Source organism: Pyrus communis, chromosome 2 (genome assembly GCF_963583255.1).
Source record: "Pyrus communis chromosome 2, drPyrComm1.1, whole genome shotgun sequence".
In the NCBI taxonomy this organism is placed as follows: domain Eukaryota; kingdom Viridiplantae; phylum Streptophyta; class Magnoliopsida; order Rosales; family Rosaceae; genus Pyrus; species Pyrus communis.
Window position 1 is genome coordinate 429620 of NC_084804.1, and position 24910 is coordinate 454529.

The following is a 24910-nucleotide window of genomic DNA, read 5'->3' on the forward strand; positions in this document are numbered from 1 at the left end:
GAGTGGCTACTTACTGGAGCTTCAACCAACCATGCAAGGAACGAGATATTCAATCAACAAAGCAAAAAACCGATACTACCACAGTGTTCACTAAGACAGCAAGAAGGAAGAAAGTCGAGACAGAAAGCCAAGACAGTCATCTAGGCATTGGAGAAGAGGGTAACATTGACTCAAGAGAGTCTAGAATGTTGAGAGTTGTCCCACATCGGTGAGGGACAAGGTTTGCTATGTGCTTATATGGTCTTGGGTTACTCCTCATATGGCCAATTGGTTTGATGGTGGAACCTCAATTCCATCATGGTATTAGAGTGGGTTGTCCTAGTGTGAAGCCAAACAGCCACACGCGCTCCACGTCACCTAGTTGTTGTCCACGTGTAGGCTTGAAAATCCACCACACGTGCGGGGGCGTGTTGAGAGTTGTCCCACATCGGTGAGAGACAAGGTTTGCTATGTGCTTATATAGTCTTGGGTTACTCCCCCATATGGCCAATTGGTTTTATGGTGGAACCTCAATTTCATCATAGAGATCTTATAGGGTCCAATAGACTAAATTAGCACTTCTACCCGTAAGAAGCTATTATAACCGGATTCTAATCGTCCATAAGAAATAAGTACTTATACTTTATACATACTTTTTTCATTCTTCAGAGCCTACTCTTGTTGGAGTTGTGGTTGGGTTTCAGAGACCTTAACCCCATATGCAAGATCATGAACCGTGTACTCCAAAATCCGAGTGGTTGGGTGGTTTTGTGATGCTGAGTTTGCTCTATTCTCTTAGAAAGAGGGCAAGGGTGTGTGGGAGAAAGAATTCTAAAAAAAATGAAGGGGCAAATTGATATTGAATCCTACATTGATAAGAGGATAGATCTTGCATATGTTTATAAGTAATTGCCAAGGCATAAATGTATCCAAGAGCAATATTCTCCAGAGGAAAATCACTTAAATCAGTGAGGTTAATTTAAAGATCATGTCCAAGGAAGGGTGCATCGAATCTCCACGAGCCATCCAAAACAATGGTTCGACGGCCAAAGCTTTTGGAAGCAAATTAGCACTGAAAAAGTGCATTATGTTCTTCTTAAACAGCGAAATTAGGTGCACGTAAAACTCAATCAAACTATACGTTTGTTCAACTCTTATATCTCAAACCTGCTTCCTATGGCCGACTGGCACATCAGAACGACATAAAAGGAACTAGCAACAGTAACATCATGCATTTTAATGTGATGATATGTCATCGATCTCAACATCAGTTCAAGTCCACAGATCCGTCAAATTGTTACAACATAGGATGAATATCATCAAAAGCAAAAATTTCATTCAAAACTGAGACAGATCATATATTTTCACACCATACTAATCACCAAATGCATTACATCATTGTTTCATAGTCATACGGCAAGATGCATACATTAAGTGGAGATCATAATAATCCAAATGCCAAATCCCATTAATTTAATTTTAAAGCCTTACCTCAATTATAATGTAAACTGAAATAACAAACATAAATGTAGCTGAAAACCCCATCAATTTAAACTTCTCTCATCTTGTCACAAGTTCATCTTCTACTCTTCAATCTTCTCGACTGGAACTTCTGTGTTTGCTTCCTCTGCTGCTGCTTCAACTGCTTTCTCTTCCTCAACTGGAGTAGCTGCTGGTGCCTCAGTTTCAATGGTCTCTTCTTTGGTCTCCTCAGCCAGGGCAACACGCTCTGCTGTTATCACCTCTTTAGGCTCTTCTACTTCTGTTTTCTCCGTTTCTACTGTTGGCTTCTCCGCCTCAGCTGCCTCGGCCACCTTCGCTTCCTCTGCCACCTCCTCCTCGGTCTCAACTTCAGCCGGAACTGGAGCATCGGCTTCAGGAGTAGCTGGTTTCTCTACTTCTGCTTCTACTGGTGGTGTTGTTTCCTTTGGCTCTTCGGTGGTCGGAGCCTCAGGCTCTGTGGCAGCTGGTGCTGCAGCTACAGGCTCTTCCACGGTTGCCTCTTCAGTCTTGGTCACCTCGATTGTCTTTGGCTCATTCTCTTCCAACGCTGCTGCTGGTGCAACCTTTAGAACACAATGTTGTTGAAAATCAGTCATATTTCAGTTGCAAAACTAATAATCCAACAAAGTTTTAAGACGATCTAATATACGTAATAGTTCGTCCAAAGGAACGGAGGTTCTGCAAAAAGAACTTCTGATATACATTATACCGCAAATCATATAATCTTAAGTTCTCAAACGGATCAATTAGCTTTCAAGATTGTACTTGTATGCAAATAAGTGAAGGTATTTCTTAGAGCAAATGATAAATATAAGGAAACTAATTGCATGAACTTATAGATATGTATAAAAGAGCGATCCCAAACCAACAAGGCTCCTCGCTTTGCGAGGGTAGTCGGGTGAGAATGCCTGTCGTGGCATTACCTCAACAGTGGCCATCGCTATAGCAAATGAAAACTGAACAAAAAAACCTTGGAAAGATGGGAGGAATGAAGGGTGCTTAATTGCTAGTGAGTGAAAGAAATGATCAAATGTGAGAGCTATATATAGATGCGAGAGTGCCTCAACCTAATAAAAAAACTGAATAGGAGAAAGAGAGAGTTTGAGCACTTGAAGAATCTTTTTTGACACCTCATGTCACTGACCCAAATTAAAAAGGACATTAACTTGTCTAGTTGTAAATGCTTTTTGCTTGATTTTTATATATTTATCTAATACTTTTTCGAGGAATATTAAGAAGATTTTTTTAAAAGTGAGACTATTCATGGACTATCTGTCAGTTCATGTTTTTTGTACAATATTTTATAATGTTGACACAAGAATTAACGTTAAATTGTGAAATGACAGATAATTCATGAAGAATCCCACCGGAAGAAAATTGCAATGAAAATAAAATATTAGCTTTGTAGACAATGAATTGGAATGGGAAATGGTGGAGGCCATGTCTCATATCAGCATCATATCTTTCTTTTGAGTGGGTTTTTGTGTTTTGTGCAATGGGGTGTGTATGTGGCTGACCATCATGCACTCATGTTCTTGTATTGTGCCTTCGTTTCTTTTCCCATTAATTTTTTGTGTTAGTAGGCCTAACCTATCACTAAATAAGCTTAGCCTAGTTTATATACAAACAAACCTTTCCTTTTTTTGATGCAAAATAGCAAAATGTTTAATAACTCCGTTTAGTCAATACAATACAAGATATACATGATAAATGTGAGTTAGATGAGTCATTATTTAAGCTCTTCAACATCTATAAGAAAATATAAAAAAAATCTTTAGATTGGTTCCCAAAATACTAAATGAAAAACCTCCACAAGTTACTTAAATAGTGTCTACGTTTTAAAAAAGAGGTTTAATTCACAATATTAATTTCAATCGCATGTGGTTCGATTTTCTAATGAATATGTCATAACTGTTTACAACATAAATTATTTTGATCAAGTTAATGAATTCGTTCCTTTGCATACTCAGTTCAATCGCATTTTTTGTGTATTGCATTATCAAATACAAAATTCTGAATAACTATGACATGGGGCCATTGAACATGAAATAAAATAAGCATGTCACCAGCTATAATTCCATTTATTTAAAAATCAAAAGATTCGTAGACAATTAAAAAGAGAGGGTACAAACTTGATTACATTGTTGTTTAATAGTTAACAAGGTGGCGGCAACTTTTACTATTTCTAGTCAAATTGTTTTACCATTTTTAAGGTTTCAACTCATCATCTTAATCACTCCGTCCATTGAATTGAAACCAAAAGAAAACAACTCGATGGATGTCGTCAGGATCTTCTTCAAATTTTTTTTGTGGGAATTCGAATGATTAATTAATTGTATCTATTCATCGTACATTGTGCAATTAAAAATTATTTTAAAATTTTTATTTAAAATTGAATATAAATAGAACTTAACAAAAATTAATCACACAATTTATAATAAACAAACATGATTGATTATTTTCCAAATTTGCATTAAGAGAATTCTCGTCATTTGGTCATATCCATCAATGGACGTGAGCCAAACAAAAGAAAACAACCTATCAAAAGGCCGGTGCCTGAGGGGGTGGGGACCCGACATCACCCCCTTACGATCATTACCGTCTCATGCCCGTGTGGGACCAGCATGTAAACAAATCAAGCGCTGCCGTGGCTTGCTTTTCCTTTCCTTTCAGCCCATTCCTCTTGGCTTAGGCTGCTAGGCAAGGCAGGGCAACCGCCCTTTCTAAAGATGAGCGAATGCGTGGGCCCCCGCGGGCCATGGTCTTGATGCTTTCCAGGTCGGATGCTCGTGACTGGGGACCCCACTTGCAGCCTCCTAATGTGAGAAAATTTTAATTGCGATGGAAACATAAGTATTATATCACGTATTTTAATAAAAATGGTGGAAAATTTTATTTTTTAAGTTATTAAATTTTTAGTACACATATCACATCATTTATATAATGACACATGATGTATACCATTTCGTGTACTGTTCACACTGAAAAACCTCTCGTCTGGTGTGCCCTTCTGGAATACAGTGGTCGCTCTGATTATACCCTCTACTGCACACGTACTATTCTGCCCTCTTGGATTCATCATGCATGTGCCATGCATAGTATACGCAAAGAAAAGGACGCATTCGTTATTGAATTTTGATCCAAAAATTAAATTTACTATGTTATTGTGGATCTCTATAACAACAAAAATAATAGTAATACGTACACGCATGATTCTCCAAATTAACTCTTGATTTTGGACACTAAGTAACAAAAACAAACGATGCATTGCACTCAACTTGTGTGCTATCTCGCTCATCAAATTGATACTTTGTTGATGTGATTTGGTTTAGCGGCATTTAATTTTCGACCTTTTTATTTTGTAATTAATTTTCAATATGAGTATCGCAACGCTAATAATCTGATGCTGGTTGAATTAGTTTAGCAACATTCAATCTTTAAATTTGTTGTCTCGTTATTAATTTCTAATACGAATGTAAGGTAAAATTGTCCAATATTTGGTCGGATTCCAAAAGGGAACATCATCTTTTCCAAATTTGTACTGCAAGGTGAATTAGTTGAGGAAAAGCTAAAAGTCGGGGCGGTGGGGAGTGTCCCACACCAAGTGGACCCCGTGAGAATTAGTATTACAAGTGATCGAACCAATAAATATAAATAAATAAATAATTACTTATACCATATTAGAAGTGAGACCTATTTGTATTGAGAACCTTATATTTATTAGAATGGTTGTACAAATATGATATGAATAATGTGGTAAATGTAGCATTATTAAAAAAAATATACAACTTACTACTTGCTTTTTTATATATAAGAAAAGTTCACTTGTGAGTATCTCAAATTAATCATTCAATGTTATACATTATAGCTTTCTCATGTAGCAATTTGTGATCAACTTGGGATCTACTATGACTGCAGCCATGTCTATGCTTAGAAGTTCTTCTAGTCTAAAGAATTAAAAAAATCTTGTATGAGAGTCTGACCAACTAAATGATCAAACTCTCTCACAAGAGGAGTCCCGTTTCATTTATGGTCACATCGAACGCCAACACATAAAAAAAAGGCTGAAGGGACTAGTTCATGACTTAATATCGGTATAATGCTACTCAAATTTCCTGTATGTTCGATAGAGCCAAAAGTTCTCCCTCACTAATCGGAGTATGCCGATTACCCTCAAACCGTACAAGATAGTTAACGCCTATTATACGGTTTTCTAACTTCACTTCTTTTTTCTAATTGTTCCGAATGGATGGAATGACTAATCAAACAACCCTACTAAACCCTACTAAAGTTTTATCCTGTAACAAATTAAGCGAGTCTAACAACTAATGTGTTTGGTTACACTGTTACACATCATGTTCTGAATTGATTTGAGTCATTCAAGATGTCAAAGCTTCCATAAGAAGTGGGACCCACGAGTCAACGTCCAGTCACCAATTCCGTGACTCCAAGTTGAGTGAAGGTGTGTACACGTAAGCTTGAGTTTGGCCACTCTGGAAGTGTAAAAGTAGTAAGGAAATGATCATCCCCTTTGCCCATACGCCTGTCCAAATTTCTTTCTTTATTAGCTAGTAGATCATAACGCAAGATTTTAAGAGAAAGACCAATCTTTCGTTTCTATAAGCTAGCACCGATCAATTGTGGCTGAAAACGGTACTCGAGGTTTCTCGCATACTTGGGTTTCATCTTTACTCTATTTATATTTCTTGGAAAGCAATTTTTTTACATAAAATAGCAAACTTTAAGCGTGAACTTGATATATTCTGATCATTGTGAAAATTGAAATCCGGTGTATTTTGCTTAAATTGTAAAATTGGAGGGAAACATCCACCAAATCATTCCGGATCATTTTGGTTTGTTTATAAAGAAAAAGAAAAAAACAGAACCATCGCTATAAAACTTGTGAAGAGCGATGTAGAGATACTAGTTAATTACATATAAGATTGTCCTCTACGGAAGGGCGGTGAGTTTTAACGTAACTAGAAAGTTTTAATTTGTCAAACTATCTAAAGCTTAATCAGGCACTATATATAGCTTTCGGTAAACATTTTTTTTTTTTCAATCTTTGCCATATATATGCGTTCACTTCTATCCTTTGCATTGGAATTGCAACAGTTGGGCAACGCAAACATCTTTTTCTCCCCTTTAATTCGTTCCACTCCTTCGGTAGGCACTCTGCCCCCTTCTTTTTCTTGCATATTTTCTCTTTGTCGATTCAGCTGGTCTACCACAAAAAACGGCGGGCCTTCTTCGAACGACAAAGATTTGTTTGACAATCAAGAACTTCCGAAGTTTCGGGCACTAATGAAGGAAGGGGAAGGCTGCAGCTTCAACTGAATCTTAGTTCTTTCTTCTACTGCATCTATAAAGTTGCAGACCATATTCAAAGCTAATCATGTTAATTAAACTATTTCCAACACTTCTGTTCTTCACCCACTTATTTGCACTCTCTTTTTCCGGCAAATTTGAAAAAAAATCATTTCAAGAGTTACTTTTCGGACAAAAAGAAAACGAATTACAAGTTACAAGCAGCAATGTGTTTGTTCAACGAAAAAGAGTGTCTTGTTTAATGATCAGAACAAATTTAAGCTTAAGCTTCTACAAACTACCTAGATTTTTTCGTAGGTCAACTGACTTTACTGCTGGGTGGACGAAACCCAGGAGTGGAGCACGTGAGCAGAAACGATGCTTCAGTCGAGCAGCCAACTGCATAATCTCAGCCTTCATCTGGCACGTTTTCTCAATACTGCTTCAGCGCGATGCTCAAATTTTGGTAAGGCCCAGTCATGCTGGACTATATCGAGGCTGTCCTTCTCGGCTCCCAAACTCTGATCAATTCAAAAAGAAAACAGCAAAAGCCTTTGAATTAGAATTCGTGGTACAGAGCCACGAGTACTTTTGACTTGGGTCAAATTTCTTTCCAGAAACGTTAAAGCCATATATTTAACAAATAATATGGTAATGCTCAAATACTTTTAATTCAGATTTGCATTTAATTAATCATATTTCCAAATGTTTTCATCCAAAATATTTAAATGTGAACACGATGCACACGAATATCCAGAATAGCAATGGTTGGAACTTCACATGAATGCTTCTTATCAGGTATATCAAACTACAAAAGCACAAGTCTATTAAAGCTACAGATAAAAGATAGTCGTTCTGTTACAAATTTGACCATTCAAAGTGATGGGTGCTTCACATTCTATAAAAAGTTTAATAAGGAGAGGGCATCCATTGTCAAGTGAGTAAGTCGACTGGACAAGCATATAAAGCCCCAACATATTTGTCCCACAAGGAAAAAGGCCTGACCTTAACGTTCACATGACTTGACAATAAATGTACTAAAAGAACAATGGCAATGCATGGACTCCAAGGTCTAAGGTGGATACTTTCAAGAAACTTAGTTGGATAACAGTGCATAAATAGATTTGTCAAACAAAATTAAAGAAAAATAATAATGGAATCAGAAATCTTCAAATATTAATGACTCTGAAACCTTAAGGAATACAAAAAACTACTTAAGTTCATACCTTTGATGGATCAAAGCCAAAGCCACTCATTTGCATCATTTTCTGAGTATCATCCATGGCTGCATAGCAAAAGTTAATAGTTTATCAACCTCCTAGACCATATAAACTCTATCTCATAGCTGCAGTGCTGCATGTGTGAAAAGAGAAAAAACATCCATCTTGGAGGATGAAAAATATCATGATCTAACAATCATATAAGGAGGAACTGACCATTTTCTTCTCCCAAAATGAGACTGAACAAACCTCTTAATCCAAACAGATTAAGAAAGTACCTGAGAGAATGATTTTGAATAATCAGAGACAATCAGTTGAAAAAAAAAAACCAAGGGGAGGAAAATGAACTTTACATAACTAGATAATCAAAATATAAACAAGTACCATGAGCGGCTACTGACGTAGCTAATATCAACAGTGCTCAAGTCAATCCCATTCTGCAGCATAGACCTGAACCTTTGAGTAAGAGGAAAGGGAATTTTGGCTGCGGAGAAGACAAGGAAACACTGATCATAACATGATATATTCAATGACAAGCTATTATACAGGCTGAGCATAAAGGAAAGGAAAAAGTTCGATGATAAATTTATGCAAGCATATAACCGAAAAATCGGTTTCAGAGGAATTGAAACATACCTGCAACAAATCCAGAGAAGAAAAAATTGACCCATGCAAAAGTAAGAGTCTGGCCAACAGACAGGTAGTCATAAAAAAATAGTTCCCATATCTGACAAAAATAAGTCAAATTACAGTACAATCTCAAGCAATTTGAAATACCTGGGGTATTATCATGGACAGATTTTTCTTCATCATATCCATGGCCATGTTGGGATCAGAGAACATTTGCGCTTGTGGATTCTGTGCCTGACCCTTAGGAACAATTAACAGCCCATTTTCCTGCCAGGTGAAACATGTTTAACGCAAGTATCAACAGAATGACAACAAGAAATAGCATACTACAAGCTAGTTTCAGCGAATCTTCTGTAAATGAACCCTTGAAAAGTTAATATAAATCGAAGTTTTGACACCAAATCACACAGAAGGCAATGGAATTTTAGTAAATTAGGAAGCATTGAAATTTAGTACAAAAAACACTTCAAGAGCTCAATTGGAGAAAGGAAATAAAAACTCATCTATCCACATGCCCTGTTCTAATTGATTCGTAGTTGTGAGATTACAGAAAGCTACTCATCTCCCATTACAAATTCAGCTAGCTTAGTTTTGAAGTATTGGGTTTGAAGCGCTTTCTTCTAAAGTGTAATGCTCTAATTGACATACTCATGGGTTTCTTTCTATGTGAAAATCCCATGTAAATTCTCATATTCATCTGCTCATTACAATAAACTATGCTGTAAGTTTTCGACAACAAAAGGAGACGAAGAATTCTCGTTGTCCGACAACTTCCAATTTCCAATCCAGATTACATAAGCCCAATGCTAAACTCTAACTCATCAACAAATAAAATTCCTTTTCGGCTTACGGCTTCTTGATGAACAAAAAGCATGTCAATTTGAGTGCTCTTAAAAAAGAAAAGAAAAAAAGCATGCCTAATTAGCAAACAAGAAGAATTATTAGCAAACCTCATTGTTGTAATACAATCGGCGAGCACGAAACGACTTTGGAGGTATGAAATTAGCAGCAGCACGTAAATTCCGAGCCCTAATAATTAATTGCCTGAATTCGAAACGAAAAGCAATTCATGAAGTCAGACATATTAATATATCCCAAATACATACACATACACTTACATACATACAGATCCATGTAGTATAGTAAGCAAGTGTAATACCCTTCTTTGACGATTTTGGCATCGGGGACTTGGTTGGAGCGCATGAGCTTGGAGACGAAGTATCGGAGGACGCCGATGAGGACCATGACCACCGAGAGAGGGATGAGAACCCAGTCTCTGATGGCTGTGTCGAGCACCAGATCTGCCGCCATTGGACCTTCGCGGGCAGTCACAGCAATCAGAGCAAAACGAGAGTCTTTGGGTGCGTTCTCTCTCTCTCTCTCTCTCTCTCCTGGTCTGCCTCTCGTGTCAGGAATGCGAAAGTGAAAAGACCAAAGGCGGAGCGGGAAATTGGTGTCCTTCTTGGAAAGTCAAGGGTATTTTGGTATTTAAGCATTGGTTGGATTCATTGACTGACTGACCCAATGAAGAGAGAGTAACAGGCCCAGCCCAATTGTACTCAAACCCAAAATCTTTTTCGAATACGGCACCAGCCCAAATATTTTTCGAAGACTTAACACGAACGGTTTACTCACCTACGATCTTGCATAAATGCACAAGAGAAACTTACTTATAATTGAGGCACTACTTTAGTGGTATCTCAAATCACTTGTTCATATTCGTGTTTAATTGACTTAAAAATACAGCTACAATATTGTACCAGTTGGTACTTGGTAGGTATTCAATTAATAATTACATTCATCTTCTTTTCAGAAATGTGATGTTTATGGAACCACTCCTCCATATTGGACCCCTTGGAGTCATTGACTGATAAGTTGGGTTGTAATATCTTTATGTTTATAGTTTCTTGTGCTAATTATTCGTTGCAGAAAATAATGGGAATTATGATTGGCATAATGGATAAGATGGGTTCCAATGCAACACATATCTAAAAAAAAATATTTGGGGCTCACTATTACTTTATATTATTTTATCTATTTTTAAACTTTAAAAATCAATAAAAGATAGTTTTGGAATCTAATAAATTGTAGAATAATATTCAAAGATCTTGCAACATTTTTCTTAGCTCTCATGCAAATTATTTTTTAAAACTAAAAATTTCATTTTTTTTCCACAAAAACTATGAGTTATAACCCACATTTCAAAATCAATTTTGAGAATTTTTACAAGATTTATTATTCTCGTCGCACCACATGTTTCTTAAAATTAATTTAGGACATTCCGATGATTTTTGACACATAAAAAAATATCAGGGGGCCCCATCATTAATTTATATTATTTTTTCTAGTTTTCAACTTTAAAAATAGTTTATGGATCTAATAAACGGTAGGATCATATCTAAATGTCTCACAACATTTTCCTTAGCTCCCACGCAAAATATTATAACCCACGTTTTCAAATCAATTTTGATAAATTTTTAGATTTACTATAATACAAAATTTGAGTTATTCTCATCGCACCACATGTTTCTAAAAAATTATTTAGGACGTTTGGAAAGTTTTCGACACATGAAAAAATATTTGGGGCCCACTCTTAGTTTATATATATTTTTTTTCTATTTTTCAGCTTCAAAAATCAATAAAAAATAGTAGGATCACATCTAAAAGTCTTGCAATATTTTCTTAGCTCCCACACAAAATATTTTCTAAAAGTACAAAGTTCAATTTTCTTCACAAAATTTGTGAGTTATAACCAACTTTTTCAACTTGATTCTTTAAATTTTTAAAAGATTATTCAATTTGAATTGTCTAAAATTCATTTACCATCAAGAAAGCCACAAAGCAAATAAATCAAAGTTAAATAGGAATTTGCCGCGAGGTAAGAAGATACGAAAGTTGCCGTTAAAACTAACATTTACTGCCATCTATGGAACTACAAGGGTCCTTCCACGCTGTACAGAGCTTCTTATCATTCTGTCACAGTTATGGTTAGGAGAAGACGACTAAAAAGAAGTAACCTAGGCAATGGCATAATCTAAGAAGCTTGTTGCCGTTAACCCACAGCATATAGCAATCCTAGATACACATAACCACGTCAATGCACAAAAAGAGACGACGAAAAAGAAGAAAAAACGGATATAAAGAAGTGTTCTTTCCTATCTTTTCTATGAATCAGAAGAGAACAGGTCGCAAAGGTCCTATGCACCTGCAAAAGAATAAACACAGACCATTTCATTGATTGTCTAAAACACATCGACATTGAATATTCACACAATTTCATTAAGAAATAAATGAGACGAATTAAACAAATGGAGCTTATACTAACCAGTCAACACTACCAGAAATCATAACTGTTTGAATAAATGATAGCGATCTAACATCTCATGTATCCCCAAAGCAGAAATGCTTTTGCATCCAAGAAGTTCATGGAGCTTTGCGTCGCAATATACCACTGTAGAATTTAAAGGATCCTATGGAAATACAAGCAAAGCGCCATTGTAAGTCTTATTTCCAAATACACTTTGATGGGGAAGAAAGGTTCAAGCCGAGCAAGGCGGCAGTTAAGCAAGTAGAAAGGTATGGAGAATTACAGCACACACTAGCTAAAAGCAATCCAGCTGGTGATTGATAATGGAACAATGGAGATAAATACAAGTACCCAATAAAATAATCATCTTAGATCTACGAGGGAGAGGATGTACAAAATTCAGCACTTGGATACTTACCTCCAAACGGTTAACCTTTACATACTCCCAAACAAGTCTTCTTGCCTCAGATAGGAGCATCTCCCTTCCTCCAAAGCCCAAAAAGTTAGCTAGTGCTTCAGATATTCCTACAGTGGGAGACCCTGGTTGCGGTTGCGGTTGCGCTTGCGGTTGAGGTTGAGGTTGAGTATTCTCAGTTGTAGACTTGGCCTCTACCTTCAATCGTTTAGCTTGACTTGGCTCTTCTGCATATACAGAGGAGAAGGATATAAAATTCATCTAGCCATCATAAAACAGTATCTGTACCAATACTTAGTGTTTACGTACTGTTAGGTCCAAGGGGTATAATATGTTTAGATAGCAGCTTATTCATTTTGAACATGTCAGTACAGTCTGTCTCGAATACCACACGCAAGGCATCGTCACAAATTATCTTTCTCTTATTACTTGGATCTTGGAGGTTGTTTTTCCTTATGTATGCCCAGAGCTGCTTCACAATCTGAAATAAGCAAAAATCAAATCTTAATACACACCCACAAACCTACATTAAGATTTACCGAGCAAAATCTGAGGCACGTCATTGAACATAATAAGTTAGCAAAAAAGACAATACAGGTTTATTTGGGAGTAATAACCTCAGTCCTCGGCAAGGCCGGTTCACCAACAACAGCCTCAAGCTCAGGTGAGACACCACAGACTTTGTTAAGACCCCCTGGCCCCCCTCTTCTCTTGGTTCCAGAAGACGGAGCACTGCAGTAACATTTCGGAACTCAAGCATATCAGTTCATCCGTTGCAGCATGAAATAAAATGAAGCACAATAGATTACTTGCAACTTCAAAACAACAAGATAATATTTGAGCTATAGGTGAATGAAAGGATGATGCTGCTTTTCCCAATAGTTAATTCCCAAAGCCTATTAACAGGATGAAACTTTAACCCACTAAACCTCCAAACTTATGCAATATTAACGCCCAACCGAACTGACAAGCGAATTAGTTTAATTAGCCACGCCGTTAATTAGAGTGAAACTCTTACTAATTGACCCCCTACAGTCCTACTAGTTCGTATTTCACGTTTTTGGCAAAGGGACAAATGACAGCATTTTGAGTCTTTGACCTTTATCCGAAAGACAATTCGTCAGCGAAAAAGGTTAAATGTTTCCAATCACAATACTAACTGCTTTGGCTTTTTTGGATTTTTTTCACCCAAAACTGTTTTGGGGGGGGGAATAAAAAAATAAAAAAATAACTGATTTTGAATGTTTACTAAACAAAAAAATCTGGGAGCTTTTTTTCAAAAAATTTCAGCGGTACCAAACTGGTACTAAGAAGGGTTTAAAGGCCAATTTCAATATTTTTGTTCCCTCATTTGTTACAATCGATTTTCACATTAGGCTCAATTTACCCGAAAGAGAAAACGTTTAGTGAGAAATAGCAATTAAGATATGCAAATTAGCAAATTTTGGTGGAAGCAAACAGGAAAAAAAAAAGTAGAAATTTCGAAAAATTTGAACTTAACGAAATGTTGATAATTGCAATATCTAGGAACATGGGCACCAATGATTTTCTTAAACATGCAACCTTTGAAACGTAAAGGAAAACAAAACCCTAAAATCCACACTTTCTAATTTCAAAATTTGAAAAAATGAAATCCGAACCTCTCTTTGGGGGTTTCCGGGGCGGATGTGGGAGCATTTTGGGGGAAAGCCTCGGTCTTCACAGGCAGAGGCTGCGGCTGAGGCTGAGGCTGGGGCTGCGGCTGAGACTGAGGCTGAGCGCGTAGTTGCTGATGCGGCGGTGGCGGTGGGTGGAAGCTGTGGGGTTCGGTGGCGAGGTGGTGGGAGTGGAGGGCAAACTGGGGAGGGAATTGTTGGGGGAGGAATTGAGGGTGCTGGTTGTGAGGGTGGTGGCTATGGGGGTTGGGGTTGTAATGGAGGGCAAAATGGGCTTTTGGGGGTTGGGGTTGTGGCAGTTGGGCGTAGGGGCGGAGGAGGAAGTTGATCTGGTCGCGAATGAAGCCGGCCTTGTGGGAGAGGTCCAACCCTAGCTTGGCCTCGAGCTGCTGAACGACGCCGTTTACGGAGGCGACGTCGTTAGGGCCTGATTGACGGAGCACAGTCTCCACACCTTCCGCAATTTCTTGGTCCGACGCCATGGCGCTACATATAGTAACTGAATAAACGGAAAATCAAACGCCCTTCTATGTCTCTCTGTCTGCTCTCCCTCGCTCTGTCTCTCTCCTCCTCTCTCTGTCTCTCTCTACTCTCAACCACTCTCTCTTATAATTCTGCAATGACGAAAATATCCCTTTGTGTTTGTTTTGTCAGCAAAAAGTCGGTAATACCCATTCTTTGAGATATAAATTATAAGAAAAGGGAAATGATATTTAGGCGCATTTTTTTCTTTGTGCACATTTTGTTTAATTTTTCTTCTTTTTACTTTATAAACTCAAAAGATCATAAATAATTAAGAGTGTGTATATTCAAGAAATAAGGGTGCGAGAATTAAAATTTTGAGAATAAATAGAAAAAAATATTTGTCACCTCTAGATCTTTACAAAACTTATACTAAAAAGCTACTGTAGCGGTATTTAAAATTAATTATACATAGTATGAATGAAAAAAATAAACTTGTGAGAATAACTTATTTTAAAATAAATAGAAAAAATATATATTCTTTTTCACCTATAGACTTTTACAAAAAATATTTATTTATATCAAAATATTATTATAACGATATTCAAAATTAATCATATCTTATTAGTTATTACATATTTAAACTTTCTTCCAGGATAATGCATAATTATCTTGACATTGTCACTACTGCATCTCTTCTTGTACACGAAAAATCATCTCCTTCTTTCTCTCCTAATTTAATTTTTGAAAATAATAAAGTACCCTTGTTGTGTGTAAAAGATTTGCGGCAACTATGTCATCTGCAAAAGTTAAAAGCTGATTTTCTTTCTTTTTCCATTTTTTTGTTTTCACTTTTCAAATTAGGACAAATTAAATATAAAGAGATAACGAGGTAGAGAATAAAACTTGTCTTGTCTATAGATACATAAACGAAAGTTGCCGATTGAATTAGTGCAATACTCCAACCAAAAACGGCTGATGTTTCCTTCATCGGAAAATTTTTTAGTGTGTTCTAAACACGATGTGGTATACCGTACATTATAAAATAAATGGAGAAAAAAAATTTATTTTTCAAATATCTTTTTATTTATATAATGACATGCAGTATAGCATTTCGTATTTCGGACACATTGAAAAACCTTTCATTTGCATCGTGGATAAGAAAAAGGATAAGATCCAGGATCCCGAATATCCTAAAATCATATCAATTCATCGTACATCGTGCTGTCAGAAATCATTGTAATTTTTTTATTTAAAATTGAATATAAACAGTATTTGACGAAAACTAATCGTACGATACATGATAAACGGATATGATCAAAGGATTTCTGAAATCCTCACAAAAAAAAATCCCGCTAGGATTCTCACAAAGAGATCCTCTCTAGAAGGCCAAATGTAGTCAGGAAAACAAGATTTATGGTTTTGACTATGGACCGTTTGATAGGGATTGGTGCGGTTTAGTCAACCACTGTTGGAAGTTGTCGCTTGATCCGAAGGTGGAGAGAGTAGTTTGAGTTATCTATCAGCAGACAGACCATTTTCAGATCTTTACCTACCACATACCTCTCTTTCCGTGTGGGATCACTTGCAATGTACAACAGCAGCAAGTCTCAAATCTAATCATACTTGAGAGCCTGAGAGATATATGCTTCACTACTACTTAACAAGCCATTCTTGGCGTTCAAAAAATGACAAGAAAAACAAATTCATGTCGGATATTATGTAAAAAACGATAGGAAATAGTTGCTATGTTAGATAAGAGAAGCAACAGCAATGCTTCGTCACAAAAAGGTTTTTTATGTCAGAGAGTAGTCTTAATTTCCCACTAAAATGAAGAATGCGTGAAATTAAAATAAGAGCAATCATGTCAAATTAATGTTTTGCCAGTGCCACACAATTCATGACCCATGAAATTGAATCGAGGAATTCAATAAAATGTTGACCCAACATGGATACCGATCCAACTTGAACGTAAAATAGCAATACGCTTTCATTTACGGTCCAACCCAAAGTGTGATGTTGACTAAAAAGAAGGTTTGTAATGCTGTGGACTTATGAACGTTTTATGGCTTTTATGAATATTTGCATTAACATTTTGAGATAATTTATAAGAGGAGAATTATTATGGTGGTCAAATATTTTCTCTTTAATTCATTATATTTTACGGAATTTTAACGAAAAACTTATAATATTGTTCACTTTAAAGAAAAATCATATTTTTATATTAAAAAGTTAATCATGATACTATTCACTTTACCTTTTATTTTGTCCTTATCATTAAAATTCAAAGTGTTCAAGTCATTTTCATTAGTTTTCCTTATATTTTAAACTCAATTTTTTTTGAAAAAAATTTGTTTATTCTCCCTTTAGTATACATTATTGTAAAATATCGTTTGTAATAAAAATAACTTAATCCTCTATTGTTTTTGTTTTCAAATAAATGATTTGATATTTGCAAAGATATTTTGTGGCAACAAGTAATAGTTAATCACAATTCAATATCATAAAAACATCTCTCTCTTGTACTCGTACGAGTTGAACATACTCTCTTTACTCATACGAAGATTGAAAACCGTTAAATCAATTGATAATGTACAATTCACTCGCAACAAGTAACAATCAATCACAATTCAATATCAAAATTTACTCGCAACAAGTAACAGTTAATCACAATTCAATATCATAGAAACATCTCTCTCTCTCTCTCTCTCTCTCTCTCTCTCTCTCTCTCTCTCTCTCTCTCTCTCTCTCTCTCTCTCTCTCTCTCTCTCTCTCTCTCTCTCTCTCTCTCTCTCTCTCTCTCTCTCTCGTATCCATATGAGTTGAACATACTCTCTGTACTCAAATCAAGATTGAAAACTGTTAAATCAATTGATAATGTGCGCTTACTATTCTATTGTTTACTTTGTAACTTTGTATGAGCAAGGTAAAGGCTCCACTATTATTTTCGATATCCTTATATTTATTTTTACCTTATGTAATGTACCATAAATAAATTCTAACTTGCGTGCGAAATAATAAACACATTCTCGAACCAACCGACTTAACCTACATATGCGTATTAATTTCGACATTATACTACCAATTAAGGTAAAAATGATGAGTCCTTGTACCCAAAGAGGAAAAAGAATCAACACACAAAAAAATAGAAAAAAAATATGAAACGCAGCGTTTCAATGTCAGGTTCTCCTAACGTGGTTTAATACAGGAGAAAAACTTGGTAGGAAATGCTAAAGATGGCTCTGGTTCTTAACCTAATCCCGCCATCCCAAGCGCAAACCCTACTCCTTCAGTCGTCGTCGTCGTCCTCCTCCACTCGCCCACTGCCGACTGTCATTTCCCGCCCAAATGAAGCAACCCAAGGCTGGAATTCTCTGCTGTTCAAGCTCAAGTGCCGCGGCAGGTTCTCTTGTCTTTTCTCAGACAATCGCAAGCAGGTCCCAAAGTTCCCAAATTTCAATTCAATTTCCCCCTTTTGTTTTCTAATATCCCTGATATGTTATACTGCATTCATTGGATGGTTTTGAATATTTTTTTTACCGGGAAATGAAGAACCTATGTTTCTAATTTGTCAGAAGAGACGGTAAAATTACCCAATTTTCAGAATTTTGACAGCTGACAATGTGAATTGTGAAGAATTTTAGACAAATTGAGAAATCAGATTCAGTTGGGTTTGTATTTTGTTTGGCAATTATGCAGTCCCTAATGTTAGTTACTCAGTGATTATGTTTTTTTTCCTTCTCGTGGTATCTGTCTCTGCTTTGCCATTTGCCCTGTGCGGTTTGAGGAACTGCATACTCAGTTAGTGTTGCATTTGAACGGTCAATTATGTCTGGAATACACCGCGTTGTTTTAGTGCCGGAGGGAAGTAAGATTAGTGAGTTTAGGAGCAATTTATGCATTGGTTTGAGTTCTGAATAAAAACCGAGTATTTGGTGGTTTGAGCATTCAATTTGTTGGAGAATTGTAATAAAGAATCAAGTGTTGTGAGCAAGAACATTATTTCGTACAATTATAAATATGTGGATGATTTTCTTTACAAAAAACATTACAGATGAAAATTAGGCATTTGATCCTTCATGTAGAATTCTTGAGTACATAATACATATGATTTATTGTTATATTCTCTTTCCCCTTTTTATCATTCGCCGAGTCCTTCTTTTCTTTGAGTTAATGATGCACACAAAAGGTTGTTCTACTCAGCTTGCGGAAAAGCTTATTTTGCCTATAACGTTCTTAGGATTAATCAAGGGTTATGGTCATGATCAGTATAGTTGTCCCTAACACCAATTTAAATGCAGGTTTCTCTTTCGTGTATGAATTTAACTTAACCATTGTACGGTTCCAGGACCAAGCTAGGAAAGCATTAGAAGGTGCACTTGGTGGAAAGAAAGATGAATTCAAGAAATGGGACAAAGAAATTAAGAGAAGGGAGGAGGTGGGTGGAGGAGGTAGCAATGGTGGAGGGGGATGGTTTGGGTGGGGTAGATGGTTTGGATGGTCAAATGATGGCAATTTCTGGCAAGAAGCACAACAAGCAAGTCTTGCTGTGATAGGTATCATCATGATGGTGAGAGATTTTCTTGTCCAATTTATAGGTTCAACTCAATGCCATTGTGTGGTAAATATGTAGGCCTCTCTATTTCTCTCTCATATGCTTATTCTTGATTTTCAGTATCTCATAATTGCAAAGGGAGAACTGATGCTTGCTGTCATCTTCAATCCGTTGCTATATGCCTTGCGAGGGACTAGAAATGGGTTTGCTTTAGTAACGTCTAGAATCTTGAGGAAGACAGCACCAGATGGCCATAATATCTCGATGAAGGAAGCCTACGGCACTGTCTCCGCTAAAGAAAGTGTTCTGAGAAAGTGGGGAAGTGACTAGGGAGTGATGATTTTGTTTCAGGTTTGAGATCACTCCCAACATGCATTGAGAATGTGACCACTATATTTTGTATCTCAAGTCCAGACTGTGTTTAAATCGCCGCAATGCCGAACCTTTGATCAACCTAGGATTTTTGTATGTTAGCTTTACAGGCCCTAGCATTCTGTAATAGAACACATGACTGAACACAACATAAAATGTTATTTTGTTCGACCTTGTGTGCAGAATGAATCAGTCCATGTTCTTTTCTATGATACTTGGATATATAGGTTGGAATTCGTTATGGGCACTTTACAAAATTTCCAACCCACTGTGATATTGCACTGGTAGTCCTTGTAGTTTACTCGAATTTTCACTTTTTATTCCTATAGCATTTTTGCTCCATTTCGTCGTAGTTTTGTTTTGTTTTCACTTTAGTCCAATTTGTCAACTAGAGTTGATTTTTTCCATCCAATATAGACTATGTAGTGCATATATATAGGAAAATTAACGAAAAGTCCAAAAAAACTTTAGTTTTAATGAAAAATGACAAATAAAGGTGTACTGAATAGTATCAGGGAAATGTAACTTTAGTCCAATTTGTATTTTCACTTTTATTCCTATAGCATTTCTGCTCCATTTCGTCGTTGTTTTGTTTTGTTTTGTTTTCACTTTAGTCCAATTTATCAACTAGAGTTGATTTTTTCCATCCAATATAGACTATGTAGTGCATATATATATAGGAAAATTAACGAAAAGTCCAAAAATAACTTTAGTTATAATGAAAAATGATAAATAAAGGTGTAGTGAATAGTATCAGAGAAATGTAAAAATATGGTTTTTCGTTAAAAGTGAACAATACTGAGTGTTTCGTTAAAGCTTCCTATATATATTTACCTGAACCCAAGTTGGAAGAATTTTGCCTTATTTGAGGAATTAGACAAATCATGCCAACAGAATAAAACTACGAGGAAAAAAAATGAAAAGAAAGCACTACACAAGAAGTAAATTTCTGAGTAAATTATGGGGACTATGAGTAAATCACCGTTGACATCATTTAGTAGGATAAGGTTTTGTAGTCGTTGTATAAGTACAGTTCATCAAAAAAGCAAAAAAGAAAATGGGCATGGTGCATTTGCTGCCATCGAATTTTGAAGGACTGTCCAGATTTAGGCACAAAAGTTCGGATAATCAAGGAATTCACGAAAGTTTTGCTCTCTGGTAATTTGAATGACCAGCTTTGTGAATTCAAATTTGAAATCACGAAATATTCCAAACACGTCGTGGTCTCCCCCATAAAGTCTTGAGTTTTATTTCATTGGCTTATTTCACAATCATCCGAGCTGTATTTCCTTCCATGAACACCTAGCATACGCTTTATTGTTTGTCAGCAGAGAGCCACCTTTGTATCGGCAATTTATAGCCAGTATTGAGCACGATGGACCATCCATCGGGGATACAACTGTAGCAGTAATCTCAATTAATTATGTACTGTTACGTTAGAAATTGACGTGAATACCACTGTATGATTAGCTTTTTATATCACCGGAAATGTATTTTCCTACCTCAACTTTTTCTGTGAAATGGCCTAATATAAAGGTTGACTAGATTCCAATAATAGGGTGCAATCAGAATCCAATCATTGCTTTGATTCCTCCGCGTTGGATCCTCTAGTTTTTTAAGTAGTTTTCAATTTCAAATAATTCCCAGAACTATTGGTCCAGTGGTAAATAGCGGATTACGAAACTTTCTTAAAACTAAAAAATAGCGGTCTCGGATTTGAAACTCATTGCTGGTGTGGAAGCTAGATTTGTGGCCAGGAGGAAGCTGAAATGTTTCTGTAAGTATTCCCAACCCCGGGAAGGGGTGAATAATCATGACTTGCCACCAGTGTTCCTTTTTTTTTTTTTTTAAATAATAAATAAATTCAAATAATCCCCTGCCAAGAAATTTAAATCCATCATCAGAGGCTAACCTCCCAAATTATTTGAAAATACTGCCATGCTGCTCATGCACGGAAAATGATCTGCCCATGAATTTTATAAAGCATTGTGGGGCTGTATAGTGCCACATTATTAGTCACGACTCACATATCAATTAACAAATAAAATTATACCATCTTATGGTGGTTTCAAATTCCATCAATCATTCGCACATATAAATAGGCTATTTGATCAAGATACTTATTTGATCGATCTCTTTTATTTGCACCTTTAATTGAAAGCTACAATTTTAAAAAGTAATAGCTAGAGAGTAAACATTACATCACGACCATTTAAATATAAAATAAACTCGAGCTCAAGTGCTTAAGAGAATATAATTACATTATGTGCTCTAACTAATATGATTATGTACTTGTCACGTCCAAAAACGCATGGTGAAAGTGTGAAACTGGGAAAGATAAAAATCGCACAAGAAGAAGGGGTCAAAGTTGCTATCTTTGGTCGACCTTTCTTCGGCTTTAGCTTGTCTCATCCGATGTCTTCGTTTCTGTGTTTCAAAAATTGAAAAGCCCTCCTCGAATCCTGGTCTTCGTGGAAGCTAGTGCTGCAAGAAGTAAGTGACCCTCACGATCTCTCCACCCTTCTCTCTCTCCCCTCTCTCTCTCTCTCTAAATTTCGGATCACCACACGACCATTCCTCTCTCCTTGAACACTCCTCAACAATCCCTTCTCTCCCACTTCCGCTATCTTTTTCTTGCTGCAAGGTTTTTCCTTGTTGGGTTTTTCTTAATCTTCTGTCTACTTTTCTGGGTTTTAATAAATTCCCTCATATTTTATTGGGCTTTTATCTCCCACATTTCTTGTTGTTTCCCACAGGGATTCTTCCAAGTGGGTGTTTTGTCTTGTTCTTTTTGTTTATTTTGTTCTGTTTTTTCACTTTCTACTTATAATACTTTGGTCATTGGGTCTACATTCTCTGTGCCCTTCGATCTTTTTGTTTGGGGTTGATGGCCTGTTGATGTCTCTGGCCGTTGGAGTTGTTTCGAGTTCCAAAAACATGGGGCTGGATGATGAAAACACCGCCGAGGTCTCCGACAAGATGGCGAAAACTGGTGGGGCAAGTGCGGATCAACCGTCCACAGGGTTGGTTAGAGAACCCAGCGAGGGTTCCCTCTATCTGACCGAGGACGAGGACGACGATGACGAAGTAAAGAAGATTGAGTTGGGGCCTCAGTGCACTCTCAAAGAACAAATTGAGAAGGACGCGGTTCGTGTTTAAATTAATTTTCTTGTCTGTGTTTGAAGAATATGGTGTTGTGGTTTTGTTTCTGTCTAATGTTGTTGTTTGTTTGTTTGTGGTGATAATTTTGGGGTTTTAGGACGATGAGAGCTTGAGGAGGTGGAAGGAACAGCTTCTTGGGAGTGTAGATGTTAATTCTGTTGGAGGTAATCTTCATAACTAACCAAATTCTTTTACTTTCGAGTTCCTTTTTTTTGTCAAATGGATAATGGAGCATCAAAGTGTGTAAATTACTAAATTTTGAATTTTCCCCTTTAATTTACACCTAAAGTTCATGACTTTATGACTCCGCTTGATAACCATTTCAGTTTTTAGATTTTGGAACTGAAAACGAACTTTTCGTCAACTAGAACCCTATCTTTCTTGTATACATCAGAGGTCAAACATGTTCTATGCTGCGAAAAACTGTAATTTTTAATATTTCTGGCTTGATTCGTACATTGTGCGCTTTATTAGTGCAATGCGAGTAAATTTTGGTCTAAACTAATCTTTTGATTGGGTTAGTTAAAATCTGCTTCATGTTTTAGAAGGTATATAAGTTGTCTGCATGCTTTTGCTTTATATCTTTATCTGTTTATCGATGCATCTTCAACGTTCAGTAAAAGAGATGTTTGTAATGTTTGATTAATTTCTCTCGGAATGTTTTCGTTGTATGAATATGACACTGGTTTTGGCTAGCAATATGCGGTCTTTATGTTTTCTGATTGAACTACTTTGTGTTTCTGTGTGTTTGTGCAGAAACTCTAGAACCAGATGTTAAGATCATGAGCCTTGCAATTAAATCCCCTGGCAGATCTGATATAATTCTTCCGATTCCTGAGAACGGAAATCCCAAAGGGTTGTGGTTTACTTTGAAAGAAGGTAGCCGTTACAGCCTCGAATTCACTATTCAGGTCAGCAATAACATTGTTTCAGGTCTCAAATACACTAACACAGTCTGGAAAACTGCTGTGAAAGGTACTCTCTCTCTCTCTCTCTCTCTCCCTCCCTCTAACACACACACACACGCATATTCATATTATGTAACAGCATAGATAAGGCTTAAGGAGTTTCGATGTTTTTGTTCTCACGGATTATTTTCTTCGCAGTTGATAGCACAAAAGAGATGCTTGGAACATTTAGTCCACAGTCAGAGCCTTACACACATGTGTTGCCTGAGGACACAACCCCCTCGGGCATATTTGCTAGGGGATCTTATTCAGCTCGAAGCAAGGTAAGTTAAACCGGCGCTTGATGTTTCCATAGTCTCAGATCTTTCAAAGCAGATTCAGAAAACCGTACCCTTATGCGAAAAGAATGAACAAGAATGAAATACATTAGGATTGTGCCCCCACTATTGAAAGCCCTCTTGGACATGAACTCCGCTCACTGTCTCACATTTTTACCTTTTACTTTTGTGGTGCAGTTTGTTGACGATGACAACAAGTGCTACTTGGAGATCAATTACACCTTTGATATCCGAAAAGACTGGCAATCGGCGTAAAAGTCTATCCGTTTTATCGATTTGTTGCCCATTGTTTTCCCAAGCTGACATGATCTGCATTTCGTTGTAAACCTGTGAAAAATATTCCACTGCTTACTAGGTGTATGTTGGTTAACAAATTGAGCTTTGCTTGCTTTGGCACAACTCTCCTTATTCTCCGGGATTACAATTGTTTGTATGATTAACTTAATTTTCTCGTGTTAATTGACTGCTTCCGTGCGGAATTTAAAGCTGAAAGAAATGCGGTGAAAAAAATCTTACCCTATATTCTCAGATTAGTAGTGAAGTTTCTCCCTCTCATTGTTCCACTCAGTAATAACCTCATAAATCCTTTAAACATGGCAAATTTCTCGGTTTTGCTCTTACAAAGAACAAAAGCGTAAGTAAACTACAAGTTCGTTTGGAAGTGTTTTTAAAATAGTTGAAAACTCTTTTGGTGAAAATATTTTTGAAACCAATTCTTAGTTAAAATACAAGTGAATCTTGAAAAGTACTTAAAGTGTTTTTGGAACTCAAAAACATTTTTTCTAAAAGCCATTTTAGTTATTTTAAAAGTACTTCTAAACGAGTCCTATGATTTCAATGGTCAAACCCCCATATTTCTCTTTCACGCATTTAAAGGTACTAACCAAAATAACGAACTCTCTATTCGACGACCTGACCTGATATAGATAAGCGCAAAGTGTACATATCTCTATTGTTCCAAATCTTTCTCTTCTTCTTTCTTCTTCCTAGTGTACATGTTTTTGTGTTAGAGACAACATCATCATTTCGTTTTTAGTTTTGATTTCTCGTGTTAAAGATAGAGTGCAAAGACATGGGAGAAAGTCCCTTCGGCCGGG

General features: G+C 36.5%; 5 protein-coding genes across 5 annotated transcripts; 2 read left to right on the plus strand and 3 right to left on the minus strand.

Moving 5' to 3' along the window:
* Window positions 1-1311: 1311 nt before the first annotated feature.
* LOC137725600 (major latex allergen Hev b 5-like) lies at window positions 1312-2542 on the minus strand. Its single transcript, XM_068464340.1, has 2 exons — window positions 2406-2542; window positions 1312-2045 (listed from the first exon to the last, which is right to left on the minus strand). Exons 1-2 carry the CDS (start codon window positions 2418-2420, stop codon window positions 1563-1565), a joined length of 498 nt encoding a protein of 165 aa, XP_068320441.1. The 5' UTR covers window positions 2421-2542; the 3' UTR covers window positions 1312-1562.
* Window positions 2543-6946: 4404 nt separating this feature from the next.
* LOC137725395 (uncharacterized) lies at window positions 6947-10053 on the minus strand. Its single transcript, XM_068464060.1, has 8 exons — window positions 9799-10053; window positions 9590-9683; window positions 8787-8906; window positions 8646-8694; window positions 8394-8493; window positions 8226-8287; window positions 8016-8074; window positions 6947-7310 (listed from the first exon to the last, which is right to left on the minus strand). The coding sequence occupies exons 1-8, from the start codon at window positions 9948-9950 to the stop codon at window positions 7206-7208; spliced, it is 741 nt and encodes a 246-aa protein (XP_068320161.1). The 5' UTR covers window positions 9951-10053; the 3' UTR covers window positions 6947-7205.
* A 1432-nt stretch (window positions 10054-11485) lies between these two features.
* On the minus strand, window positions 11486-14588 carry LOC137726542 (uncharacterized). Its single transcript, XM_068465474.1, has 6 exons — window positions 14002-14588; window positions 12979-13093; window positions 12671-12842; window positions 12365-12588; window positions 11965-12109; window positions 11486-11844 (listed from the first exon to the last, which is right to left on the minus strand). Exons 1-5 carry the CDS (start codon window positions 14496-14498, stop codon window positions 11984-11986), a joined length of 1134 nt encoding a protein of 377 aa, XP_068321575.1. The 5' UTR covers window positions 14499-14588; the 3' UTR covers window positions 11486-11844; window positions 11965-11983.
* Window positions 14589-17706: 3118 nt separating this feature from the next.
* On the plus strand, window positions 17707-19642 carry LOC137726611 (uncharacterized). The gene is made up of 3 exons (XM_068465547.1): window positions 17707-17915; window positions 18827-19048; window positions 19154-19642. The coding sequence occupies exons 1-3, from the start codon at window positions 17715-17717 to the stop codon at window positions 19361-19363; spliced, it is 633 nt and encodes a 210-aa protein (XP_068321648.1). The 5' UTR covers window positions 17707-17714; the 3' UTR covers window positions 19364-19642.
* A 2109-nt stretch (window positions 19643-21751) lies between these two features.
* On the plus strand, window positions 21752-24316 carry LOC137727006 (rho GDP-dissociation inhibitor 1-like). The gene is made up of 5 exons (XM_068465960.1): window positions 21752-22552; window positions 22665-22731; window positions 23324-23542; window positions 23674-23798; window positions 23991-24316. The coding sequence occupies exons 1-5, from the start codon at window positions 22304-22306 to the stop codon at window positions 24066-24068; spliced, it is 738 nt and encodes a 245-aa protein (XP_068322061.1). The 5' UTR covers window positions 21752-22303; the 3' UTR covers window positions 24069-24316.
* Window positions 24317-24910: the final 594 nt, after the last annotated feature.